General features: G+C 42.6%; 1 protein-coding gene across 10 annotated transcripts in view; it reads left to right on the forward strand.

The window, feature by feature from the left end:
* The window catches only part of ADGRF5 (adhesion G protein-coupled receptor F5), a 103,272-nt gene extending 88,901 nt beyond the window's left edge, over positions 1-14,371 (forward strand). For 4 of the 10 annotated variants that reach the window (XM_081034287.1, XM_081034282.1, XM_081034283.1 and 1 more), the window contains 8 exons: positions 663-868; positions 2,843-3,022; positions 5,016-6,407; positions 7,673-7,714; positions 7,804-7,863; positions 8,469-8,553; positions 9,773-9,839; positions 10,466-11,783. In XM_081034287.1, the coding sequence (XP_080890413.1) occupies positions 663-868; positions 2,843-3,022; positions 5,016-6,407; positions 7,673-7,714; positions 7,804-7,863; positions 8,469-8,553; positions 9,773-9,837 (2,030 nt within the window). In that variant the 3' untranslated portion in view covers positions 9,838-9,839; positions 10,466-11,783. Of the gene's footprint in view, positions 1-662; positions 869-2,842; positions 3,023-5,015; positions 6,408-7,672; positions 7,715-7,803; positions 7,864-8,468; positions 8,554-9,772; positions 9,840-10,465 lie in introns of all 10 variants that reach the window. The other 6 variants (XM_081034279.1, XM_081034285.1, XM_081034286.1 and 3 more) reach the window with 2 other exon arrangements.
* The last annotated feature ends 11,366 nt before the right edge of the window (positions 14,372-25,737 follow it).

Raw genomic sequence — 25,737 nt, forward strand, 5'->3', positions numbered from 1 at the left:
TGCCCGTAAGGGAAACCAGAAGGAACACATTCTTACAAATATTGTCTAGAATATTCAGGCCATGGTGCCTGGAATTCCTACTTCTAACTATATCTTTGGATTAAGGTATGCTTCTCAAACTTGCCTGCACGTTGGAAACAACTGGGAAGCTTAAAAAACTGCTGATGCCCAAATCCTGGCCTGAAAGCTTCTGATTGACTTGGGCTGGAGAGAGCCTATAGTATTTTTCAAGCTCCCCAGGTGATTCTAATATGCCAGAGTTGAGAATCCCTTGAATTGAAGCATCGTATCCCTAAGACTCCTGGAAACCAACTATCTCTTATCTGGATGAGCGTCCGTTAAACTCTGATTATTTTCCATGGCTTAGATAATCACAGGCAGCAGAGAGAAGATTCCTGCGGGTTGGAGGTAGAAATGAGCCAGAGAGGAAATAAATTCTGTTAGGAAAAGCAAGTGCAGATTAAAGTCAGATATGTGTGGAAAGCACTAAGAGGCTTCGGAAAATCGGGCAAAATAAAGAAATTGGCTAACTTTAAAAAGGTCACCGAAAGTAAAGGGAAAGATGAATTCAAACATCAAGAGTCTATATAGGCCGCACCCCATTTCCACTATCTCTTCTCCTCCTTTCCATTGTCCCTTTTATTTCCTTGTTTCCAATGCAGGAGAGAACATCACGTGCCATGATCCCTTAATCGGTGTGGGGGAGCCTGGGAAAGTCATCCAGAAGCTATGCCAGTTCTCAAACCGCAGCAGCCCTGGAGGGCCCGTTGGTGGGATCATGACTTACACGTGTGTAGGCTCCGAGTGGAAGGTGAAGAGAAATGACTGCATCTCTGCCCCAATTAATAGTCTGCTCCAGCTGGCCAAGGTGATCCTTCAGCTTTTGTCTCTGAGTGCTTGGAGGGGTGATCTGTCTAGTTTATCCTACTTCTCAGCATTTAGGAAAGTGAGCCTTGGGCTGGTTTCTGGTGGTCTCAAAGCTACTTTTATTTGTAGAATAAAGCTATTTTTATTTGCAGAAATGCTTAAAACTTTACTTAAATACAAATATGAAGGCAACATAATATGTGCTCTGCTCTACAACCAGCTGTATACCTTTACCTAATCTTCTCAGTATCCATGACCTGCAAGGGGCAGGTAGTATTATCTTTCTAACTGCTCTCTTTGCAAAATGGTGATACCAAGCACATAGCTGTAATCTTTTCAGAAAGAGGAACAACATAATAAAATAAGGTTCATCAGTTTGGGGATGGGGGGGAAGCTAGAGCTTTAGGCTTTTACAGGTCTGAGATTTCCTCAGTCCTTAGAGGAACCTATAGTTACAGAAGAAGGGATTAGCCTGCCTCTCGTACCCACAATAGAGGTTACTGCCATGTGGTAGGGGAAAATTCCTTTCTTTGCATTAAAATAAATAAATATCATCTTACGTTTAAGTCATTGGGAATTAGAACCTCCTAAAATTCATTGAGTTACAATAAATAAATGCTTATTAGGCAACTGGTGGGAAGAGCTAATGGTGATATCGTCAGACAGCTAGTTCAAAATCCTCTCACCTTTGGAGGAAGAATTGAGGAAAATAGGTGATATTGATTTGCGTTTTATCAATGGTCTTCTGTCTCTTCTTTTGTGTTACACCAAATTTATTAAAATAACTGCGATGGGCAAAGCATTATTGTAAGTGCTATCAGAATAAAGAGGCCAGATCAGAACTTAACCTTTGATTTGATAGGGAATAAAGATGTTAAATACATATCAATTTTGATTAGGGTAATCAGGAAGTTGGCTTGAAAAACTTGGCTTCTGAGTTGGACGTTGATGCATAAAGTATTGAAGATATAAATTATCCTAATTGAAAAAGATAGAAATTATAATTTGAACTCAACATTGGGCACTGGTCCCAATTCTAGATACCTAGATACATTTTCAATGGAAAGAGGCATGCTGGCCTATCATGCTCCATTTTATTTATCCATTCAACAAATATTATTGAACACCTGCTACATGCCAAGTTAAATGACTTGTACTACGTTAGGCATAATGAGATGTGAGAAGGACATAGAGAAATATAACACACTGTTCACATTGTTCAGGAGCTTATAATTTAATTAGAGACATTAAAATTAGGACACAAGATAAATAACATTGGTAGAGCTATTACAAATGTGAAATATATTAAATAAAACAAATACTTTCACATTCAGAGGGAGAAATTTTCCTGATTTGGAACTCTCATCAAAGTTCTTCCTGGAGAAGATCAACTTTGAGTTCATTTTTTGCTCATAAGTAGAAGTTAGATAGTTAGAAAACACCAGTGTGACCATTATCGATAGGGTGATCCTATCATTTATCATCAAAACCAAGATACTTTTTGAAAATAAAAGAGGACATTATTAATAATTACAACAGATATGAGCCAGAATTGTCCAAGGAAAATTCAGATGGACAGTCTCCCTAATGATGAGCAATGCAAGCGATCAGAAAAGGCCACGAGTAGCAAATGGCCTTAGAGACAACACAAGTGACAGTTTTATTCAACTTCAATCTAGCTCTCTAGGAACCACATCTCCTTTCCTTTTTTTAAAATTAGTCATCAGATTGACATGTTTTTTCCGTTCCCCTTTTGATATGGGACGGTGGGAAGCAATATTATGTAACATTCCATTCTGAAGAGCACACACAGTTTAAGAGAAAAGTAAGTTATTACATGGGATATAATTATGGGAATGGAGAAAGAAGGAAACTACAGATATGAGAGATTTTGTTGTGGATGAATCAGTAAGATTTGATGACTGGACTGATAGGCAAGTTTTTTGTGTGTCTGTGTTGGCTTTTGTTTTACTAGGCTTTGATCAAGAGCCCCTCTCAGGACAAGAAGCTGCCTACATACCTAAAGGATCTTTCTAGTAGCACAGACCAGATGGCCCACGAAGTCAGCTCATCTCCTGGGAGCCTGGGAGCCATTGTTAACATCCTTGATTTACTCTCAATGGTTCCAACCAAAGTGAATTTAGAAATGATGATGGTAAGTTTGCTTAAGCCTCACAGGAGTTTTGAGTCTTTTGTCCTCACCCCTCAAGACTTGTGGTCACGAAACATAATGCCTCCCCACTGCAGCTCCTTCTCTGTCTTTTCCAGACCACTGTTCTGGATATAAGAGTCACATAATATGATTTGCCAAGTTATGGCTTTTAGGATACCAGGGAGTGTTTCCGATATTCATTTGGGGACTTCAAGGAGATTTCTTTAGTGCATCTCTGCTTTAGTTTCTTCATTAAAATAGAATTAATTCTTATCTTCTTTCTAGGAAAACTAGGAATTAAGGTTTTCAGAATAGGTAAAAGGTAGGATTCTCAGTGGTCTAGCACAAAACATGCACTGTGAAACAGCCCGATTTCCAGAAGGAAAGGGAATTCACTCACAAGAATGCAGATGAAGAGACTTAAATGAAAGGATATTTATAGAAGTAAAAAAAGGATTTAAAAAAATAAAAAAGGTGGTGAGGTATCCAGAGACCAGAAATATTTAGGAGCCATTACTACCCCTGGGACTAAAGGAGGAAGGAGAGGAAATATGGCACCCACTGCTGTGTGAAAGCTGAAGCCTTGGAGGTAGGGGTCACTCAGCAGGAGCTATGGTCTTGGAGGGACAGAACTGTTGCCAAAGATGTGCTGAGGAGAGTGTGGTGTCGGGGGTGGGAGGGAGTCGAAAAACACATTTCAACCTCTTTCTTCTCCGACCATCCCATCTCTTGTCAATGTTTCCCATTGGCTGAACCCAACCAGAGGCCACCCGGCAAGCAGCTTGGGTCACAAGAGTCTAAGGAGGTTACATAGATTTGCTAGGGCTGCCATAATGCATTGCCACAAACTGGGTGGTTTACAATGACAGAAACATATTGTCTCACAGTTCTCAAGGCTAGAAGTTCAAACTCAAGGTATCTGCAGGGCCATATTCCCTCTGAAGTTTCCAGGGGAGAATCTTTCCTTGCCTCTTCCAGCTTCTACCATGTTTCCCTGAAAATAAGACCTAACTGGAAAATAAGCCCTACCATGAGTTTTCACCATGACATCCTCTGAACATAAGCTCTAATGTGTCTTTGGGAGCAAAAATTAATAGAAGGCCGGGTCTTATTTTCGGGGAAACACGGTAGCTGCAGACCTTCTTTGGCTTGTGACTGCCTCATTCCAACTTTTAACTTTGTCTTCACGTGGCCTTCTCCTCTGCTCCATTTATCTTCTCCTTTTCTTCCTCTTACAAAGATACTTGTCATTGGATGTAGAGCCCACCTAGGTTATCCAGGATGATTTCCTCTCAAGATCCTTAACTTAATTACATCTAAGAAAATCTCCTCCCCGCCCCAAACCCAAGACCCTTTCTCCAAATAAGGTCACATTCACAGGGTCTGTGTATAGGACGTGTCATATTTGGGGCCACCCTTCAACTAACACAGGGCTTATAGTTTCAGAGAACAGAACAAGGCAAAAAAGGATAGAGAAATTGTAGTGAGAGAAGTCACAAATGGAAAATGACAAGCTCAAGTTTATGAGAGAGAGAATCAAAATGTTTAGCAAGCACGAAAGATGCCTTTGACTCCAATGGCGTTGCTTATTTGATGCTCAGCAGCTGAGAGTGTCTTTTGTGACCACCTTGCTAGTGAAATACCACCCCCAAAGAGTCTTTACAAGCTTGAGATTTGAAAGAAAATAAAACAATTAATGAGCGTCTCTGCCAGCCTGTTGAATCAGCCTTAGCGAGTGGTGGGGGGTGGTTCTCACTATCATTGTTAAATGTTTAATGAAATCTCACGGTCTTAGGGACTGACTCATCCTCTGCTAACTCCCTGTCATAAAAAGGTGGGTCCAAGATCCCCACAGCCCCATGATGCCTCATTTTTCTCTTCTCTTTTCCTCTTACCTGTACCCACTCAACCAGTTTCCAGGGAGATGTTACTGTTTTTTTCTCTTTTATGATTGAAAGAATTTGGTTGATTTGATCCCATGTCATGTCAATTACAGCATGTTCTCTCCACGGTTAATGTCATCCTTGACAAGCCCATCTTGAGTGCCTGGAAGGTGTTAAAACAGCAGCAAACCAATCACAGCTCAGAGCTACTGGATTCAGTGGAAAGATTTTCCCGAGCATTGTGGTCAGAAAACAGCACCAGTTTGTCCATCTCTCAAACTAATGTGCAGATGAAGAGCATGGTAATAAAACCTGGCCCCCGCAAACCCTACAAACAGAACTTTCTTTTCCCAGACTCTGACCTCTGGGGCAATGTGGCCATTGACAAGTGTCAGCTGGAAAACTTGCAAGCAGATTCATCTATTGTCACCGTGGCTTTCCCAACTCTCCAATCCATCCTTGCCCACGACGTTCAGGGAAATAATTTTGCCAACAGCTTAGTGATGACAACCACTGTCAGCCAAAGAATCACCATGCCATTCAGGATTTCAATGACTTTTAAGAACAACAACTCCTTAGGTGGGAAACCACAATGTGTCTTCTGGAACTTCACCCTTGCCAACCACACAGGGGGGTGGGATAGTAGTGGGTGCCATGTTAAAGTCGAGGGGGACAGTGTCTTCTGTAGCTGTGACCACCTAACGTCATTCTCCATCCTCATGTCCCCTGACTCGCCAGACCCTGATTCTCTCCTGAAAATCCTATTGGATATCATTTCCTACATTGGGTTGTGCTTTTCCATCTTGAGCTTAGCGACCTGTCTAGTTGTGGAAGCTGTGGTGTGGAAGTCAGTGACCAAGAATCGGACTTCCTACATGCGTCACATCTGCATTGTGAACATTGCTGCCTCCCTGCTGGTTGCAGACATCTGGTTCATCGTGGCCTCCACCATCCGCGACAATTACTACCTACTCAACGAGACAGCCTGTGTGGCTGCCACCTTCTTCATCCACTTCTTCTACCTCAGTGTCTTTTTCTGGATGCTCACTCTGGGCCTCATGCTCTTCTACCGCCTGGTTTTTATCCTGCACGATGCAAGCAAGTCCACTCAGAAGGCCATTGCATTTTCTCTTGGCTATGGCTGTCCTCTTATCATCTCAGTCATCACCGTGGCGGCCACCCAGCCCCAGGAAGTCTACATAAGGAAGAATGCCTGTTGGCTCAACTGGGATGATACCAAAGCCCTGCTGGCCTTCGTCATCCCAGCACTGATGATCGTGGTGGTGAATGTGACCATCACGGTGGTGGTCATCACCAAGATCCTAAGACCTTCCGTGGGAGACAAGCCCAACAAGCAAGAGAAGAGTAGCCTGTTTCAGATCACCAAGAGCATTGGGGTCCTCACACCACTCTTGGGGCTCACCTGGGGTTTTGGTCTGGCTACCGTGTTCCAGGGAAGCAATGCTGTGTTTCATATTGCATTTACTCTCCTCAATGCCTTCCAGGTAAGTTCTGCAGTGCCAGGCTCTCAGGAAGTGTCTATGTTGGTGGGACAAATTAATGCTAGAAACACAAACAGAAGTGGGGGTGGGGAAGGATTTTAGTTCAGAGGAAGACCTAGCTCTAAAGAGCAGTAATCACAAGACCTCAATGAGATCAAAGGACACGTTCCTCTGCTCCCATGAAACCAGATACCTCTTATCACCTGCATTATCATTTAGTTGCATATGCGACTCTCCTCTAAGTACCCTGAGAATACAAGTCGGGAGGAAAGGCCCTTTCCTACACTGACTTTTGCCGTTTACCTAACATTATCTTGATGCCATCTATTCTCTCCTAAATGAAAATACTGCTATGAAACCAAGTAATCTCTCCAGTTAATTTCCGCAAGCAATTCAATGAGCTCTGTCCCTGTGAGGTCAGGGACAGCATCTGTCTTATTTATCGCTGTGTCCTTAGTGCCTAAAAAAGGTCTCGGCACAGAGTAGGTACTCAATAACTACTAGGTAAATGAAATGAATGCTCTGCCCCCACACAGTATGTTCTCTAGAAACATTTGCTGAAGAATGAAAGAATGAATGTCCTGTGTAAGGTAGACATTCTGCTGTTATGCTAAAATGAAAAAGACATCCTCTTTGTTATCCTGTAGCACACAGCTCATTACAATACGAGCCAAATTGTTAGAAAAGCTTTAGCAGAGGTACAGACAACAAGCCTCTGGAGCACAAGGAAGGAAATGCTTAATTGTGACTTAACCAGTGGCTTGGATGGTAAGCATAGGCCCCATGAGCTGGAGAGGAGGCAGGAGGTATGGAACCAAAGGTGAGACATTGCCGCATGGTTGCTCACACCCAAACCTTGGAAATCCTGACTTCTACTACTGGGCCCATGGCTCCAAAGCATAGGGTTCATGTCTAATGACATTTATAATATGCCTGACTAGAAGGGACTGATTATTCCACCCCACGCCCCAGGTCCTCATCACAGCTATATAAGGAGGACCATAGACATAAGAGAGGTATTTATAGCACAACCAGCAGGACCTCTGGTTCACAACTGAGGGAAAATAGGAAATAGCCTTATAACATTTAAGGTCCCTTGGGTGGACCTACTGCCTCCCTTTGACCATTATCATCTACTAGATTTAGTTAATAATAAATGCAGAGGTAGAAAGAAGTCGTACAAATTCAATTTCAAGTTAGCAATACTTCCTGTTTTGCTGGGCAATAGAATTTGATTAAAATGCACTTCTTTTCAATTCGTTTTTCAGGGATTATTCATTTTACTCTTTGGATGCCTCTGGGACCAGAAGGTAAGAACATGACAATTTCATGCTCCTAGAAATGTCTGAAGTGCTTGTGGCATGTTGAATTTATGATGGCTTTCTTTAAAACTATGCAGGTACAGGAGGCTTTGCTGAAAAAGTTTTCACTGTCGAGATGGTCTTCACAGCACTCAAAGGTAACTTTTTCTTTTCTAACAACTTGAAAAATTCTCTCTCTCCACAATCAGTTTTAGCATGGATTATTCCCGTTGTTGCTTCTCCCCTGATTCTGCCTGTTAAACACAGCTGTGAAACTATCATTAAGATGCTGTCCCCACACCTTTAAACCGGGGTCAAACAGCACAGATAATATCAACTGGAGGTTAAAATCACATTTCAGTGAGAAGCAACCAATGAGTTTCTGGGGACACGCAAGGCAATAGAAAACACGATTTGAGGAATAATGATGAATAGAACTTTCTGTAGTTCATTTTGGAAAATGACTATTGCACTCAAATATTTTGGACTGTTTTCACATGTCAGAAGACACTAAACTCTATAAAAGAGGGAAGCATTTATTTGAAAGTTCTTTTCCTCATACTGATGATGAGATTCCAGTGTGTCAAGGTGCTTTCCTGCTTGAAGTAAAAGTTCATGCTCACCCAGGATCTCACCTTAAAGTGGGATGAGATACACACTCAGTGACCACTAAAGGGCAGCAAATGAATCCTCCTAGCGCTAGAACAGGGCCGTGGTCTAAAACATCTGCTTTGTAATTGTCTTTTTTTTTTCTCTTTTCCAGTCAACATCTCTAGGTTCATCTACACCTGTATTTTCTATGAGTTCTCCCATCTCAAGACGATTTAACAATTTGTTTGGTAAAACAGGTATGTAGTGAGCACTAGACAGTCCCTAGGTTGACACAAACAAAGTTGACCTGATGGGGTATCTCATACCCCTACTTTCCCACTCACCACTTCATGGCATTTCTTGCAATGGCCTCATTGGGTCAGAGGGTAAATACAGGAAAGGAACTTGCTTATATTTTCCCAAACCACCAGGATGCTGGCACAGAGGGCAACTGCCTTCAGTGGGCAACTAATCATAACTTATAAAGAATGAGATTTGGAGACTCTAGACAAACCTATGGAGAGCTATCTGACAAAATGATGTGAACCATTAAAATGGGAACTGTAAACTGCTGGCCTTATCAAACAGAGTTATTTTCTATTCATGTGAAAGAGAAATAGGTGGGTCATATTTCTTGGTTATGGTGCAGCAAAGAATATGGTTAGAAAATCCTACTATAGGAGCCCATGCTATGGGTTTCTTCCCCCCTCTCCCCCCCCCCATTTTTGGAGTGTCCTTGTTTTACACATAACATTATAAAATTGTGCATCCGTATATGAAGGAACACCCATGCACAGTTAAAATGTCTACCTTCGAGGTATAAAATAAATAACATTAATGGCTTTGGGCAATAAGTCTCAGCTATTCTGGCAAGATAAAACTCCTGTCCCATGTTACTCTCCCTGCCAAGAAAATAAGCACCACAATTCCTTTCAGCTTCTTGAAACCTAACAAATGCAGAATCTGGAAATGTATCAATATTCCTGACTGAGGCTTTTCATATAAAAGCAAAATCTGAGAAGGCTTATGTTAATTGTTAAAACTCTAGAGGACTTGGTGTTTGGGGCTTCAGTTTGAGGCATTACTCATGAAACTGGAGGACCTTCACTTTTGATTTTGAGAGTCAGTGATTGAAACTGTTGTGAAATGAGGAGATCTTCAGGGTGTCTTAGAACTACTGCATTTGACCAGCACTGTCACTGGGACCTGTTTACCATTTTCATTAAAGTGAAATAGAAAAAACTCTATGAAATGATTCTATGGAATCAGAATTACGTAATACGTAAGGGCAATAAAAGGTGTTCCTTGTATTTGAATCAGTCAGATAAAAGTTGGAGTTGGGCTCTGTTCCCAAAGTCCCAGGGCCTGAGATTTCCCATCATTGCCACTTGCCAGTCTCTTGGGGTCATTAATACAGCTCCCCATTGTCTTATCTGAGGGTTCCATAATCACTGTAACTTTGGTTTATGTTGTCAGCAGCCCCAAAGTGCCCCCCAGGCAATGATGGAAACTTTGTTAGCAGTGGCAGTTCACCAATCTGATGGTAGGGTGGGCACCATGTCCCTTCCCTTGCCCAACACACACTCCCTACTCTCCCTGTGCTCAGTCCCCATCTTCCTGCTGACACAAGCCTGCTGCACTAGCTCTCAGCATTTTTATTGGCACCCCTGAATTCTGCTTTTCTGGTCCTGCCTTTTCCTCTCTGTAAATTTCTCTTCTCTTTCCTTTCCCCCTTCACCCCCCCCCACCTCATCACCTTCCAGCTCAGCCTCCAAGCCCCTCCTAAGAGCTTCCCCAAGTCAGCCCAACCCAAGGGGACCAGGGAGGGTTCCTCATACTGATCTCTGCAGGCCCATGCATGTGATGGCATGTGGAGGGCTGCCCATGTTGAGATCTCCGTCCTTTGTAGAAATCTGGCTGTGGGTATGATGGAAAGTAGTTAGTGCTTGTCTTGTTGGCTGCCATGCATGCTTGAGAACGACAGCTTTGTTTGTTCTCCGGCACTTTCGGGTCTCTGGAGGGAGGAGGGCAGGCATGGGTTTGTTCCCAGGCATGGCGGGCTTACCTGGCTCCTGGACTAGAGCTCCCCCTTACGCCTGTAGGAGAGGTTCATACCCGAGGGATCATGCAGGCTTATCTTTTAGGCTGAGCTGCTGTTCTCTTTTTCAGGAACGTACAATGTTTCCAGCCCGGAAACAACCAGTTCATCTCTGGAAAACACATCTAGTGCTTATTCGTTGCTCAATTAAGAACAGGAAAATCCAACCCACATGACCTCTTGGGGAACAGTGGATATACTTTGAAAAAGAGATCCTTTCAAAGCCCTGGGTAAAATGTTTTCTTTATAGGCTTCTGGGAACAGATGCTGAAGAGACTTTTTCATTAGGGAAGAGGCTTTCTTTTGTAAAGACAAGACTAAACGCAATTGTTCCATTTATTTTGCTGCCCCACCCACACCTTCTGTGTGATACCAAATGTGTATAGTATTTAAGTGAAACTCAAGTCCCCCAAGGCCCAACTTCTCTGTCCATATTGTAAAATAGAATTTCAAAGAGACATTTTCACTGTTCGCATGTTGGGCACAAAGATAAGCTTTGAAAATAAGTAAAAAGCTAGTATCTAGGAAATACTTTAGAGAATTTAAGGAAAGAAGAAAGGGAGGGAAGAAGGAAAGAAGGAAGGAAGGAAAGAAGGGAAAAAAGTGGAGAAAAACATTAAGGACTACATTTTAAGATTTCCATGTTAATAATCTAATACAATTACTCAAATACCGCAACTCTGAGAATTGAAAAATGGCTCAAAAATGGAGACTGAAATCAAGCCATGGGGAAAGTTCAATCAATATCTTCCTGGTATTTTCTTGGCGAAGAGAGGGAAAAAGAGGCAGTGGAAAAAAAAAAAAAAAACAGGAAGAAAATTACATCATCAGGATTTTTTCAAGTGGATAATAATACTTACAAGAAATACAATGTCAACTGTAATTGAAAAATAAAAAAAAAATTATTAAAAAAAGAAATGTATGGAAGGAGACATGAATCTACTGATGTTAAATACATACGTATATATTTTTACATTTAAGGTCTAAGCTAAGCGGAACGAATATGCAAAGAAAGTGTGATAACCATCCTCTATCAGATCCAAGCAGATCCAACTGCTGATTACATTTTTATAGTTTATTAGAAAAGCCTTACGTTTTGATTTGTTCCAAGTTTGAAAAGCAAGAAATACATATTTTATATCCATTAATTGCCAAATGTGATATATTGCACTGAAAACAGACTCCAACTGTCATATAGGTATTATATTTAACAGCTTTAACCAGGTACTTCTCTGTGCATTATAGAATAGATTTGAATAATCTTATAGCACTGTATATTATTACTGTTGTCGTTACTGTGGAGTTAGTGACCTTGGTGTGTTGTATAGCTCTCTATGTATTAGCTCTTTCAGTCTTTAAGTTCCCAGACCAATATACATTAAGAATCTTATACTGTCTAATTTGTGTTTATTCCAACCACTTGGAAATCTTCCAGAACAAAGTCTTATAGCTGGCCAGTCTATGCTCTTAATGACACTTTACCTTGACGAAACAGATAGTGAAGGTTTTCCTAAGAATTTGATTATTTGTGATGTGTGTGTATACGGGCCTTTCATATAAATATAAATATTTATTAAAATTGCACCCATATGAAAGTTAACCATGTGCTGTAGCTACAGCAACCTTACAGTCCAAATTAAAGTCTGATCCCTGGGAGACAATGAGGCAGAATAAAAATGTGGGGCAACTCGGGAAGTGTGGGTTGTGTGGTTTTCATAAAGACTGGGACCTAACTAAATAGTTCCATTGGAAAGGTAGGACAAAAGAGGCTGAGATTCAACAATCATTAATCACAGTTCGAAAGAGTTGTCTTTTAATATTTTAATTCTTTAAAATCTCCTCCTTTTATTTTTAATTTTAAATCCTACTCTGTTGTTTTTTTTTTTTTTCTTCATGGGGAGGGGGAGGTGGAACAGATAGAAATACTAATAATATTTAAAGTAAACGAACTTTTATTTTTACACATTCACAAATGACTTACACATTGACTCCTACGTTTGCCTGAAAATTATCACATCACTACTCCAACTAAATAGTTCATTATTTAAAGTCCTTAAAGGAAATCATTTTTAGGCTATAAAATTCTCCTGGGCATGAGCTATTTGGGGCAGAGCTCAGCAGTGAGAAGACAGAGCCAGAAGTTAGGTTGGAGGATCCATGGAAGTAGAATTAGACATCAGAGAAAATTTGTCTTTGACTGATCTGGTTCCTGGGGTTATATCAGGGAGAACTGAGGCAGGGTTGCAGCACAATTTAGCGTGACCATCTTGACATGAGCAGCCAAGGAAAGCACAGCACTCAGGAGGAGGCTATGGTTCTCATGTTCGAAAACACAATGGCACAAGAAACACTGAACTTCCACTCACTTCTGTAGGGGTCCTTTGGGAATCATTGTGTTTGACGTTATAAAGGGAACCTCTGTAATGGCAGGAACCTTCGGCAGAGTTCCATAGGATGTGGATCTGGCTCTCTGCCCATGTTCATTCACTGAGGCACGTCCTAACTTCCAATACACACACACACACACACACACACACACACACACACACACTGCATGTGCCCCCCACCTTTCCAACCGCAGCACTGGATGCAAATTCCAGAGAAGCAATAAAAACAAAAACTGGAGAACTATTTGCAGGTTTATTGCCCACCTGCAAGATACACAGCCCAATCCCTGCTCTTTGCCTAAAATAAGCAGTAGAATTCAAAATCATAAAAGACAGTATCCATGAATCTGTAAATTTTGTGAAAGCAGAAGCCCCTGTTGGCTGTGAGATCATCCGTTCTCCATCAGCAATGGGTATAAGGCTTTACTATCAGATTTCTGAGGAAGGGGGAACGTTGGCCCTGATGTTGGTATGAAGTGAAATGTGTGGTCTTCTTTGCTTGGAAAGTGCCCCCTGGTTCCCCACGTTCCTGACATCTCAGTGCATAAAGACAGTTCCATTGGCCAAAATTTTCTTGCATGAAGGGACCATCTATTCAGTCTGTTTCTTGCAAAGAGATCTGTGCTGATGATTCTGAGGTTGTGAGGTCGGACATTCACAAATGAACAATTAATATGAACTACAGAAATCTTCTCTGCAAAGATTGTAAGTCCAGTGGAACACATCATCTCTTGAATGAGTCATGGGTCTGCCATCCTTTTCCCTATTTCTTATTGTTTAGATGGAGAAAGAGGTCAATAAACATTCATGAATTTTTTTTTAGGGTATAGGTTGCTAAGGCCAGAAATTCAGAAACACTGTGGGAAGTCATAGCCTTTTGTGGTTGGTGTAGAGAATTTCAGAGGGGTCCAAGTTGGAAGGTTCAAAAAACAAGTTACATGGAGATGAGAAAAAAAGATTGTAGTAACCAGTAAGTGCAGAAATGGGGGAGGAGTTTTTCTGAAGTGAGTGGAACAGAAAGTCACAAGCATTTGAGAAGATAAGAGGAAAGGAGTGTGTTGGCTATTGTGTATAGTGCTGCAATAAACATAGGGGTGCATACATTTTTTTTGAATTAGAGTTTTGGATTTCTCCAGATAGATACCTAGGAGTAGAATTGCTGGGTCATAAGGTAGTTCCATTTTCGGATTTTTGAGATATCTCCATACTGTTTTCCATAGCGGCTGCACCAATCTGCAATCTCACCAACAGTGCATGAGGGTTCCCGTTTCTCCACATCCTCACCAGCACTTGTTGTTTGTTGATTTACTGATGGTAGCCATTTTGAATGTGATCACCATACTGTACGCCTGAAGCTGAAGCTGAATAATCATGAATGTCAACTACAATTATATACATATATATACGTATATATACATATATATGTATATTTAAAAGAAGCAGAGTACAGCATTAGGAATAGAGACAGTGGAAATGTAATGGCTCTGTGAGATGTCAGAGGGGTAGTGGATGGGGGGAGGGTAGTTGTCACTGTGTGAGGGATATAAATGATAAATGTCCAACTATTACATTGTTTTATGCACCTGAAACTAATAAAAAGAATGTTAAAAAAAAAAAAGAGGACATGAGTGTGGTCGTAGAAATGCCATGAAGGTGGAATGCATTTTATTTGTGGCATGCGATATTGATGTCACACGGGGCTTCTGCATCCCAAAGAGAAGGTCAGTCACCCAGGTCAACAGAAGCCAGATTCCTTGAGTGTCCAAATTAAAGGAGGGGCTTATAGTGGATATATCTTTCTGATGTATTCTTTAAGAGTCAGTGAAAACAGTTTCTCATCATTTCAAAGATGTTAGCTTTGAAGTGAAAATGCTATACGTTTTTTAAAATTATGACTTGGGATTTAAAATCATGTCTTAGTATGCCAGCATACAGCTATGCTTCCTTTCCATGCTTATAACAATAAAATATCTTACAAGATCTGGTGACCCTTTCTTTAAATTGCCTGATCTTTTGCAATGTGCTACTGTTGTTGTTTCAGCCTTCCCCACGTCAACCACAATTTAATTTGATTCTCCTGTGAATGATCCCTTCCATTTTCCAGGCATGGGGTGGAGTGGGTGGTGGTGCCAGAAGCTTACACCTGAGCTCAGCTGGCTGACAGGGCTGTCTTTCCTCATACTCTCCATACTCAGCATGTGGAGCCCAGAAGCTTATAGAGGGCTTAAACAAGGGTCCTTGAAGTGAAGGATTTTAGGATTAAATTATCTGGGAAAACTAAAAAACAAATGTATGTGCTAACATTTGTGTGTGGCTTGGTTGGAATTTTCATGGACAGCTGAAAACAGATCCCTGGAGTTCCGGTGGCCACAGATAGTTATGCAATACTGCTCCCTATCTACTGGGATAGTTTTCTGTTGCTGTGTAGCATATTACCACAAATTTACAGGCTTAAAACAGTCATTTGTTATCACACAGTTTCTGTAGGTCAGAATTCTGGGCATGCCTCTACGGGGTTCTCTGCTCAGGGTCTCACCAGGGGGCTCTCCTCCAAGCTCATTGCTTTTTGGCAGAAGTCCATTCTTTGGGGTTAGAGGACTGAGGCCCTGTCATGCGGGGGGACCCTGCTCGCATTTGTCGTGCAGTGTCTCAACTCCCACTCCCCTCCCAAGAATGCAGGACACGGTAAGGCCAAAAAGGAACACCCACGGAGCCATAGGTAGGGGAGTCAAACCAATATATTCTCGCTGGCGGCTGGGCTGGAGACACAGGAAGCAGAATCTACATAATCTGCCTAACAGCAGTCCGCGCTTGCCAGCCACCCTTTTCTTGCTAGCCCCCATTCCTTCTGCTAGCGTAGCCACAGCCGTTATATTAGTGGCCAATGGCTTACGGGTTACAGCTGACGGCCAACTAGCCACAGCTGCTGGCCATCTGATCACAGTTGATGGCCATTTACTACCCGAGCCAGCACCTTTCTATTGTGAGGCCGAGAGCCTGGAAACTGTTTTTTGGGGGCTTTGTCCCCACAGGCCCTCACCTCCTGGAGGTGTCCTGCTATCTCTTGCCATGCGTCGCTCTCCACCACATGACAGTTTGCTTCTTTGAAGTCAGTAGGAGAGCTTCTGCACGGATTTGAATAATCTCTGTCTTCTAGACTCTCTTTTAAAGACTTACCTGATTAGGTCAAGCCCATCCAGGATAACCTCCCTTGTGATTAACTCAAAGTCCGGTGATTCGGAACCTTTATTACATCTGCAAAATCCCTTCATCTTGCCATTTAATGTAATCTACTCAGGGGAGTGATATCTCATGTTCACAGGTCCTTCCCACAGTCAAGGGAAGAGGATTATACAGGATATTTCATCAGATTGTGTGGGGACAAAACCCCAAAAAACAGTTTCCAGGCTCTCGGCCTCACATAGAAAGGTGCTGGCTCGGGTAGTAAATGGCCATCAACTGTGATCAGATGGCCAGCAGCTGTGGCTAGTTGGCCGTCAGCTGTAACCCATAAGCCATTGGCCACTAATATAACGGCTGTGGCTACGCTAGCAGAAAGAATGGGGGCTAGCAAGAGGATGGTGGCTGGCAAGCGCGGACTGCTGTTAGGCAGATTATGTAGATCCTGCTTCCTGTGTCTCCAGCCCAGCCGCCAGCGAGAATATATTGGTTTGACTCCCCTACCTATGGCTCCATGGGTGTTCCTTTTTGGCCTTACCGTGTCCTGCGTTCTTGGGCGGGGAGTGGGAGCTGAGACCCTGCACGACAAATGGCGCAGCGAGCAGGGTCCCCGCAGGCCACCCCGCCGGACACCCCGCACGACAGATTGTTTAACAAACAAACCAATAAAGTAAAGGAGCCAACGCTTGCCACTGCAGAATCTGTGTGAGGCATTAGCTGTGAATATGTGAGCTGTAAACATTTCTTTATCCATAATTTTAATCTCTCTGGCAGTATCAGTAATAAATCTCTCAGGCTACAAATATTTTCTCAGCTAAATATGAATATGTGAGAGAAGTCACCTTGCTCAAAACAATGGCATCCAGCTGTGTGGAAATTGAGGCAAGAGACCTAAGCACACAGGTGCCTGCCCGGCCTCTGAGTTTTGGTGCACCTGAATTCCCAGTCCTTAAACATAAGTCAAAATGCTCTTCTCATGCTGGCCACTTCTCATCCTTCAGACATGAAATGCTGCCACCTGCAGTCTGCATTTCTCTGGGACTGGAGAAGCTTTCATACCTCTATAGACCATGGATTTCTCGTGGAGCTAAACCTCTGCCATCCTATGTTTGCATGGGTCACAGCAACTTGCCTGGAGTTTTCTGCTCATTCAGGCTGATGTTTTTTCTTTGCAAGATAACGTATACATCATTTAGGAGGAAAATGTTAGTTTTGTATTTTGAAGACTTTTTTTCCCTCTGGCTGTATTAAATTTGTACTTATTCATCTAAACAGGGAGAAAAGCATGCCTTCTATGAACGCTTTACGTGAAAGTGAATGCAGCTTTCTGTGAAATGTTTGGTAAGGACTTGAGAGCTGCATTGCTTCATAGAACTGTAATGTGAGTCACGTGTATTTTAAATTTTTCAGTGGCCACATTTAACAGAGGCATAGGTAAAATTAATTACAGTGACACATTTTATTTAACACAATATATCCAAAAATTATCAGTTCAAGATGTAATTAATGTACACTTATTAATGAGATATTATACTGTTTTTCTTTTTGTACTAAGTGTTCAAAATCCAGTGTGCACATCACACTTACAGGACCTCGGCTGTAACAGCCTCATTTCTATTGCTTAATAGCCACACGTTACCTTCCATGTTTCCCCGAAAGTAAGACCTAGCCAGACCATCAGTTCTAATGTGTCTTTTGGAGCAAAAATTAATAGAAGACCCGGTATTATATTATGTTATGTTATGTTATATTATATTATATTATATTATATTATATTATATTATACTCGGTCTTATTTTAATAGTATTTACTTATAGTAAAATAAGACCGGGTCTTCTATTAATTTTTGCTCCAAAAGACACATTAGAGCTGATTGTCCGGCTAGGTCTTATTTTCGGGGAAACACGGTAGACACTACTGCAGCTTTAGAGTATAATTCAGGGACAAATGCTTTCTGTTACTTGCTCCTGCTGCCTTCTGTACACTGGCAGCAGAGTAGGAAAATAATATTAAATTAAGCCCTGTACACCGTGATCCCATCTGGGCTGGTATTATATGCAAAGTCTCTGCACGTGGCGGGGGATGGGGAGAGACCCATATGGCCCCAAATACTTCTCTTCCATGGAACTCCTGCCCCTCCAAGTTGATCTGAAAGTCACACTGTTAGAAACGCTCCCAGCCATTGCTGTCAAGTACAGGGCATTGGCCCAGGAAGTCACACTTTCACATCTTCCCTGGGAAGGAGGAAATGCCTGGTGAGTCCCACCAGCCTTCTTTCTTGGAGGATGAGCAGGCCATGTCATTAGCATGGTGTAACAAAAAGAACATGGCTCCTAGAACAAAAAGATGCCTTTCCCTCTTCCCGGGGCCCTTCTCTAAACCTCCGATCCTTGGTTTGCTCATCTGAAAAATGGAGATCATTCTGACAAGAATGTTGTCAGTCTCAAAAAGAATAGTTTATGTAAACATGTTTTGTAAACTGACAAGTATTATGGACATAAAAGATTATTTCCAACATTTCTGTGAAAGGCAGAGAGAAGCTGACCACGGGGGAGCTATGGGGAAAGAGGCATTAAGTTTCCACGACCCTAATGAGATTCCAGGGGCATTCTGAGCCCTGGGCAACTTGGGATCATCAGGAGGGCAGAGGATCAGGAGGTGTAGGACACAGTTCCTCAGGGACCCATGAGGGAGTGCTAAAAAAATTATTGACTTTGAAGATGTCCTTCTAGCTAATCCTATATGTGACAAGATGATTTTTCTTATGAGCCCCCAGAGCAATTTTGCAAATTGGCAGAGTTTTAACAATGTTGCCCAAAGGCATGTCTTCACACTGACCTTTTGTGCTTCCCAGAAGAGTCCAGCCCCTCTTCCTTGCCTGAGAATGCTGAGTCATGGGTCATGACTTAGCCTCTAGCACACACAGCCCATCGGGCACATATTGGATCCCTGTTGCCCAACTGTGCAGGGAGGCCTGTCAGAGGCCCAGGCCTGTCCCATCCCCCCAGGTGCCTTCAGAACCCCTTGGAGGGTGGGGAGCCCCTGGAGATCAACTTCTGGCTGCAACTACTTGTGGGTGCTTCAAGCTCAGGCCTGGAGACCAGATGGCCCTGAGGATGAAAGTTTGGGGAAGTGAGAAAACCTCACAATTGTGATTAGTGGGTTCTTAGGGGAGGCCTGCTCTGAGTAATTCCTCCCCAGCAGCTATGGGGTCCACATAGCAGACTTCCAGGGGCAACCAGCACCAGCATCATTCAAACACCACCCTGCCCTCTGGAGGCTCATATCAAATTTCTCTTCATTGTTGCAGATGCCATGCAATGTGCCAAAATAAGAGAACGGAATGGGCCCCCTGGGCCGAGCTGGTGATGTGTCCACCCCTTCTCCCCACCCCCATCAGTGTTACTGAAGGAGTAGGAAGGATTGGGACACTCAGGTGCGAGGAAGCACCTGATTAATTCCCATTCACCAACCTCAGAAGACTAGGGTTTCACCCACCTCCATCTTTCCTTACATCCTCTATAGATGTATATCTAAGTTTATCTTCTAGCACATTCTAGAGAGGAAACACTTTCCATAAGTCTTCTGCTCTTAGTGAATATGGAGCAGACAGAGAAAGAAAAAAGGAAAGATGGACACAATTACTTGAGCCCACTCTATGCTAGAGCCCTGTTATGTATCTTTAAATACAATTTTCCTGTGTGGGGTCTCCTACTATTTAGCTACAGTCCTCTTGTGTATTTTAAAAATGATTTTCTAGACATCTGTTCTTTCCCTTTCACCTGTAAATTTTGAGATGGAGAGTTCAAAGGTCATGAGTGTTCCTCTGCACAAAGGGGGCCGTGGACAGGGAATACGTGAGCCGGTTGGCACCCTAGGGTTTTTACCCTTTAATTCAGAGCCAAGTCCCAAACGAAGTATGCTGGTGACTATTAAAAACAGACAAACCCAGGAGTCCAGAAAAAAAAGGCTTTTTCTCAGCATCAAAAGCAACAGGAACTGATTGGGCAAGTCCTGGGAAGATTGCTATTACAGCCCACTTCCGACCTTCAGCAACACAATCCAAGAATGATTTGGGGCCGTTTTTGTAACCAATTTTGATTGGTACCATCCTCTGTCCCCCACCTCCAGTAGTGGTGGAAAGAGGTGTTTGATTTTGATTAACCAGGAAAATCGTACATCCATTTACTGCTTTTCTGGAACTGTGTTTCCCATGCCCCGAGGAGCTCTCACACGCTGTTCCAGGCAGAGCTGTCCTGACAGGAATCCAGCTGGGCTAATGAGTGACAGCTGGCCTCCAGCGCTGGGTCTCCACAGCCCCGGGCTTCTCTTGAGGCTTGATCGCCACCTGGTGGTCTTTAGAGGAGGCGCCTCCTCTGCGTCCCCCTGGGTAGAACCTCAAAGGTGCGCAACGCTAAACCTGTGAATGACATGCCTGGTGGGCAAATGCAGCAAAGCAATTTGGATTATATGAACAGAGTGAAGGTGGAATCCAGTCTTGCTAGATGACAGAAACCAGGAATGAAAACTCACTCTCACTCCTCACCTCCTAACTTTTTTTCATTATGGTCCTTTCAGCGGAAGAGGAAGTCAGAGAGGGAGATAGAAGTTTGGGGAGGGAGCACATTCCAGTCATGTAGTTTCAGTGAACAAAAGGGATCTTGCAGGTAAGTGTCCATTGCTGAGATTATACTAGCCACGATAGCTCCCTCCTTCTATCTCCTTCCTCCTTCACTGGCTGAGTCTTATTTATGGAACCAAAGGGAAAGTTAAAAGCAGCCCCAGAAACCATCTGATTTCTTTTTCCAGACAGGAGTCAGGAAGGTAGGTTGAGGAAGTCTGGCTGCCGTCCGTGTTTCATGGGACTTCAACACTTTTTCTATCAATGCACCTTCAAAAGGAGGAACTAGGATGGTCTTATTCTTTTTCTAATTCATCCATAAAAAACCCACTGCTGGGCTGAGTTTCCTTTTTTATTCTGTGTTGACTCTGCATCTGTCCGAGGACTGTCTGACACACCAGCCCTCAGCTGAGGCTACCTGGTGAGTCTAGCTTTGGAACACATATGGAAGAGGAGTCTGCTGGCTCTGCCAACCAAACTGTTCTCCAGGAAGACCCAGTATGAGTAAGCAGTACCAACTGCTGAGAGAGCTGGCCTTTAGGGCAGAGGGACAAGCTGACCTGACCTTGCATAATGAGGCAGACATCTTCTGACTCGAAGAGTGTCATATACCTTAGGATATTGCTCAGAACCCCTCAAAATATCTCTCACACCTTTTCTCTTATATGGGGACATTCTTCTAATAGAAAACAAAATCTTGAGGAAAGATGAGGCTTACCATGTAAAAACTTCTAAAATAAGTGTACAACAAATGAAATGATATTTCCCTCCAGTGAAAATGGCTGATGACTATTTAACTATGTTAACTACCGTTTCTTGAGTTCTTACCAGGTATTTGGTGCTGCCTTATGCTCTTTATGCATATAATCTCATTTAAACCTTACAGCAAACCCAGATTGAGTAAATATCCTTTTCCTTTTTATTTTACCGATGAATAAACTAAGCACAGAGAGGTTAATAACTTGCCCAGGGTCACACAACTCAAGGTAGAACCAGGTGTTGAATGCAGTGTGTTCTCACCTAGGACATGTGCATGTCCCCACCTCACTCTATTGCTTCTCCATGCAACTTAATGCACGTAGACTCCCATAGTGGAGAGAGTTCTGAGTACACAAAATGAGAGAGGGAGAGCAATGGTGACAGAAAGGGTGGAGATGTTAGGTCATATCTAACCTTAATCTCACTTTGTAATTTCACCTAAGAGCAGCCCAGAACATAATAACCAGTGATCTGGGCAAACTGCAGAGTTGGCCCATTTCCTTTTTCAGTTTCCAATGGGGTATGAAAGGACGCCTGCTATGTTGCCTTACTGAAAGCAGACTTCGAATTAGCCACCTAGTTGACTCCCCAAATGGAGCAGCTTAACTGTACATACCATTTTCATCTTTAGTTTTCATCCAAATGAGCTTCCATGAGGTTCCAATCATGGGTGGTGTTATTTTTGTTCTTGCCAGAGCTGTATCAAGCTTTCTCAGACTGCTGGTGTCATTTAGACACGAGGAGGAAAATACAATTTCCCAGAAATGAAGTGTTTCTAAGGCTGTGTTTAAATACAAGTGGAGAATTGAGACATTTGTCCTAATAAACTTGTCTATGTCGTGATTACCCTTGTGATATATGGGCTGAAGCAGCAACAGATTGACTACTTGAATTATTTGGAGTCGCTGCTTCACTTTGCAGGAGTGGACACATTGGGTTGTCTTTAACACTGATTGACAGCCAGTTTAGTGAGGATACAGCGGTGGTTAAGAGCGTGGGTACTGGAGCCAGGCCTTGCGCTTTTCAATTGTTGGTCCCCCGCTTCTTCATTTTGTGACCTTGGGTAAAGTAACAGTCTTGTGACTCAATTTCCACAATGTGAAAGGGGATAAAAATGATATAGGTTTCACAGGTTGTTGTGAAGAGTTATCCTTATAAAGCCCACAGAACAGTACCTGGCACATGGTAATTGCTGAATGAAGTTATTCATTATTATTTTGTAACACGGAACGCAGATTTAGACACAATTTCTACTCAGAATCTTAATACATCCACTCTCCACATTTTCACATTTAATTCATGGTCAGGAGTCTTTGAAAGGAACCCTAAGATATGTGGCATCCTAAATCGTCATGTTACCAACGTCTGGGTTTAACACAAGCCCATTATGATGAAGCCAGAAGAGGAGAATAAGTCTCACTTAACAAATAGGTGAGCCTGGTTAACTTTGGTGTGTCTGAATCTCAATTCAGCTTTGGTGATCTTACGTAATTACAAAATTTTATTTAATCCTTAAAGGAATGGACACTAACTCATGTAACTGGGAAAGATACTAGATTGTCACACTTGCAGGTACAGCTGGATTTAGAAGCTCACACAGTGTTCTCAAGTTCTCCCTCTCCTTTTGTGGTTCTGCCTCCTTCTGTGTTCCAAGACAGGTCTTTGAGGAAAGAAATCTGTGAACCATAGCTTGAAATCTACAAGGAAGAGATCTGAAAGGAACTCTTTTCTTCCCCATTCATATGGGAATCCCTGGCAGGGCAAGGCATCATGATTGGCTGAGTTTCCATCACGTGCCAACCTTGCAGAAACCATCGTATCAGTGAGGACTATGCTTTCTGTGAGCAACCAAGATTCCAAAATAACAGGGACTTAAACTACAAGTTTATTTCTCTAGCACATAAAAGTGTGTTGATAAGCAGTCCAAGACTGGTATGGTGGACTGGGCTCCATGTAGTTCTCAGGGATCTAGTACTTTCTATCTTTTTGTTTTGCTCTTCCCAGGTCACTGCATAGGCCCACATGGCAGTTCCTACTCTGGCCATCATGTCATTAGGACGGAAGAAAGAATTAAAGATGTGTGTACCAGGGCTTCTTAAAGAAAGTTCCCAGAAGCTGTCACTGGACGTCTCTGTTTCCATTCTATCAGCCAGAACTTGATCACACAGCCCTCCCTACTGGCTAGGAAAGGGGAGAACGTAAACTATCTTCTCAGTAGCCATTTGAACAGCTAGGACTGGAGGCTCTATTACTAAGAATGGATAGAGAGAGAACAGATATTGGTGACCATTTTTGCCTGGGGCTGGTGATCCAAATGTCTCACTTGCCTCCCACTATCTCCTCATACCTTTCTTATGATCCCATTTTTCTACTGTCCTTTGATTCTCTTGACCAGATAGAAATCTTTAAATGTTACTGATGATTTCCATTCAGCTGTTGAGTCTCATATGGGACAAATTGTCCTAAATTTGTCTAGGCCCTGAGGGAAACTGTGACCCAGATGAGGCCATGACTCAATGTATTCTGGAATTTCAGGGCCAGCCCTTGGCAAATGTGAAAGGTGGAGAGAGATGGATCTCATTTTCACTATCTTGTCCCATCTCAGTTTTAGTCCCAACTCTACACACACTCACATGTGTACACACACACACACACACGCGCGCAAGCGTCCAAACCCTTTTGGGATGCCCCACCCATGTCAAATCTTTTCTGTCGTTTTTTTTCCACGTCAGTACTCATTGCAGGTTACCACCATCCCACTCTACGATCTCTCATCCCCCGCCCACTAGGGTTTGCGATAGTTTCCTAAACAGTACTCATAGCTCTAGGATACACATAATAGTCTTTTTGAAAATTAATTTTTCTTGAAGATTTTGGAAAAGTATATTGTATTTATATAAACTAACCTAAGAGTGTTGTTTTAGCCATAGTCATAAACACATGGAAATGTGAGTAGGTGACTAATTAGACATAAAATGGCAGCCAAAATAAAAAGAACCAAGCACAAACTGTTTTTGCAAAGTGTTCGGTATAGACTAGCTTGCATTTCATAGCCCTGCATTCTACCCTCCAACCCCCTACTCCGCCGCTGAAACCACTGATCTTATTAAGCTTCTCTGGCAGCCAAAACAGGATAATGGATTCTGCTATTAAGTGGCTTTTGACCTGCCTAATGCAGCTGTTCTCTGTAGAATCTCCTCAGTTTACTCAACTACCACAGTTGAACTTCAGAATCCCTAGGTTTCCTTCAAGCCATAAAGCAGATGACATAATTCATCGGGAAGGAGGAGCTCGGGAAGGGGAGGTGTTATATTGTCTGCAGTTTGCGCATAAACACATCAATATGAATATGACCCTGGATACAGTGGGCAGGTGCACTGTACTCCACACCTCGAGGAGGTTAGAGATTAGTCAAAGTATACTGAAACAACGTTAGTTAGCATCGAAGGATCCTAATCAAAAGTCCGTGGTGCAGAAATATCGATGGCACAAACTTTTAAATATTGCTATCTCAAGCCACTTCAGAAGGTTTGTTATTAGTATAGAGGATGCTGGAAATCATCTTTGCATTAGTAAAGTGGACTGATCCAAGAGCTGGAGGTACAACACTCTGGCAGGCCCAGTGGACTAACTTTTGGGGTAGAATGTTAGATGAGAACTCTGTTTGGTCCTGACCTCCCTCACTTAGTGGAATATTCCACTGGCTCTCTCATTAGACCAGTGATTCTCAATCAGGTGTGACTTTGCCCCCCAGGGACATTTGGCAACATCCAGAGACATTTTGGGTGGTCACCCCTGGGAAGGTCGTGCTACTGGCATCTAGTGAGCAGAAGCCAGGATGCCACTAACATCCTATGAGGCACACAACAGCCCCCACAAAAAAGAATATCTGGTTCAAAATAAGAGTGTGAAGGTGGTGAGATCCTGCAGTAGATAGCTGTCTGATCCTGGCTTTCAAATTATTCAGTTGCACATCCTTAGAATAAACCTTTAACCTCAGATGCATGCTGGAGAGCCTAAAATCATGGAATAGTGGCTTCAGTACATTTACAAAACAGGGCAGGTGACTTGGGGAGAGGAGGAAGCTTGATAGCTAATAATACATGAGTGTGTGGCAACATTTAGAATCTTGATTCATTTTAACATTGCGAGGGAAGGGATTATAGCTCCCACCCACTTCTAATTATCAGAGGTTCTGGATATTACCTAAAGCCCTTGACATTTGTGAATGGCAAAGCTGGCTCAGGTCAGTTCACAGAAGAAATTGAGCCAGAGGGGGAAGGACAAGGGATTGAGTGGGAGGAAGCGTGAGACATTTTCAGACTTTCAAACTAATCTGACTCCTTCCCACTCTGTAAGACCAAGGAATCCAAACACCCAGATACAGAGACAATTT

The sequence above is a fragment of the Rhinolophus hipposideros genome, assembly GCF_964194185.1.
Source record: "Rhinolophus hipposideros genome assembly, chromosome: 3".
NCBI classification, from domain to species: domain Eukaryota; kingdom Metazoa; phylum Chordata; class Mammalia; order Chiroptera; family Rhinolophidae; genus Rhinolophus; species Rhinolophus hipposideros.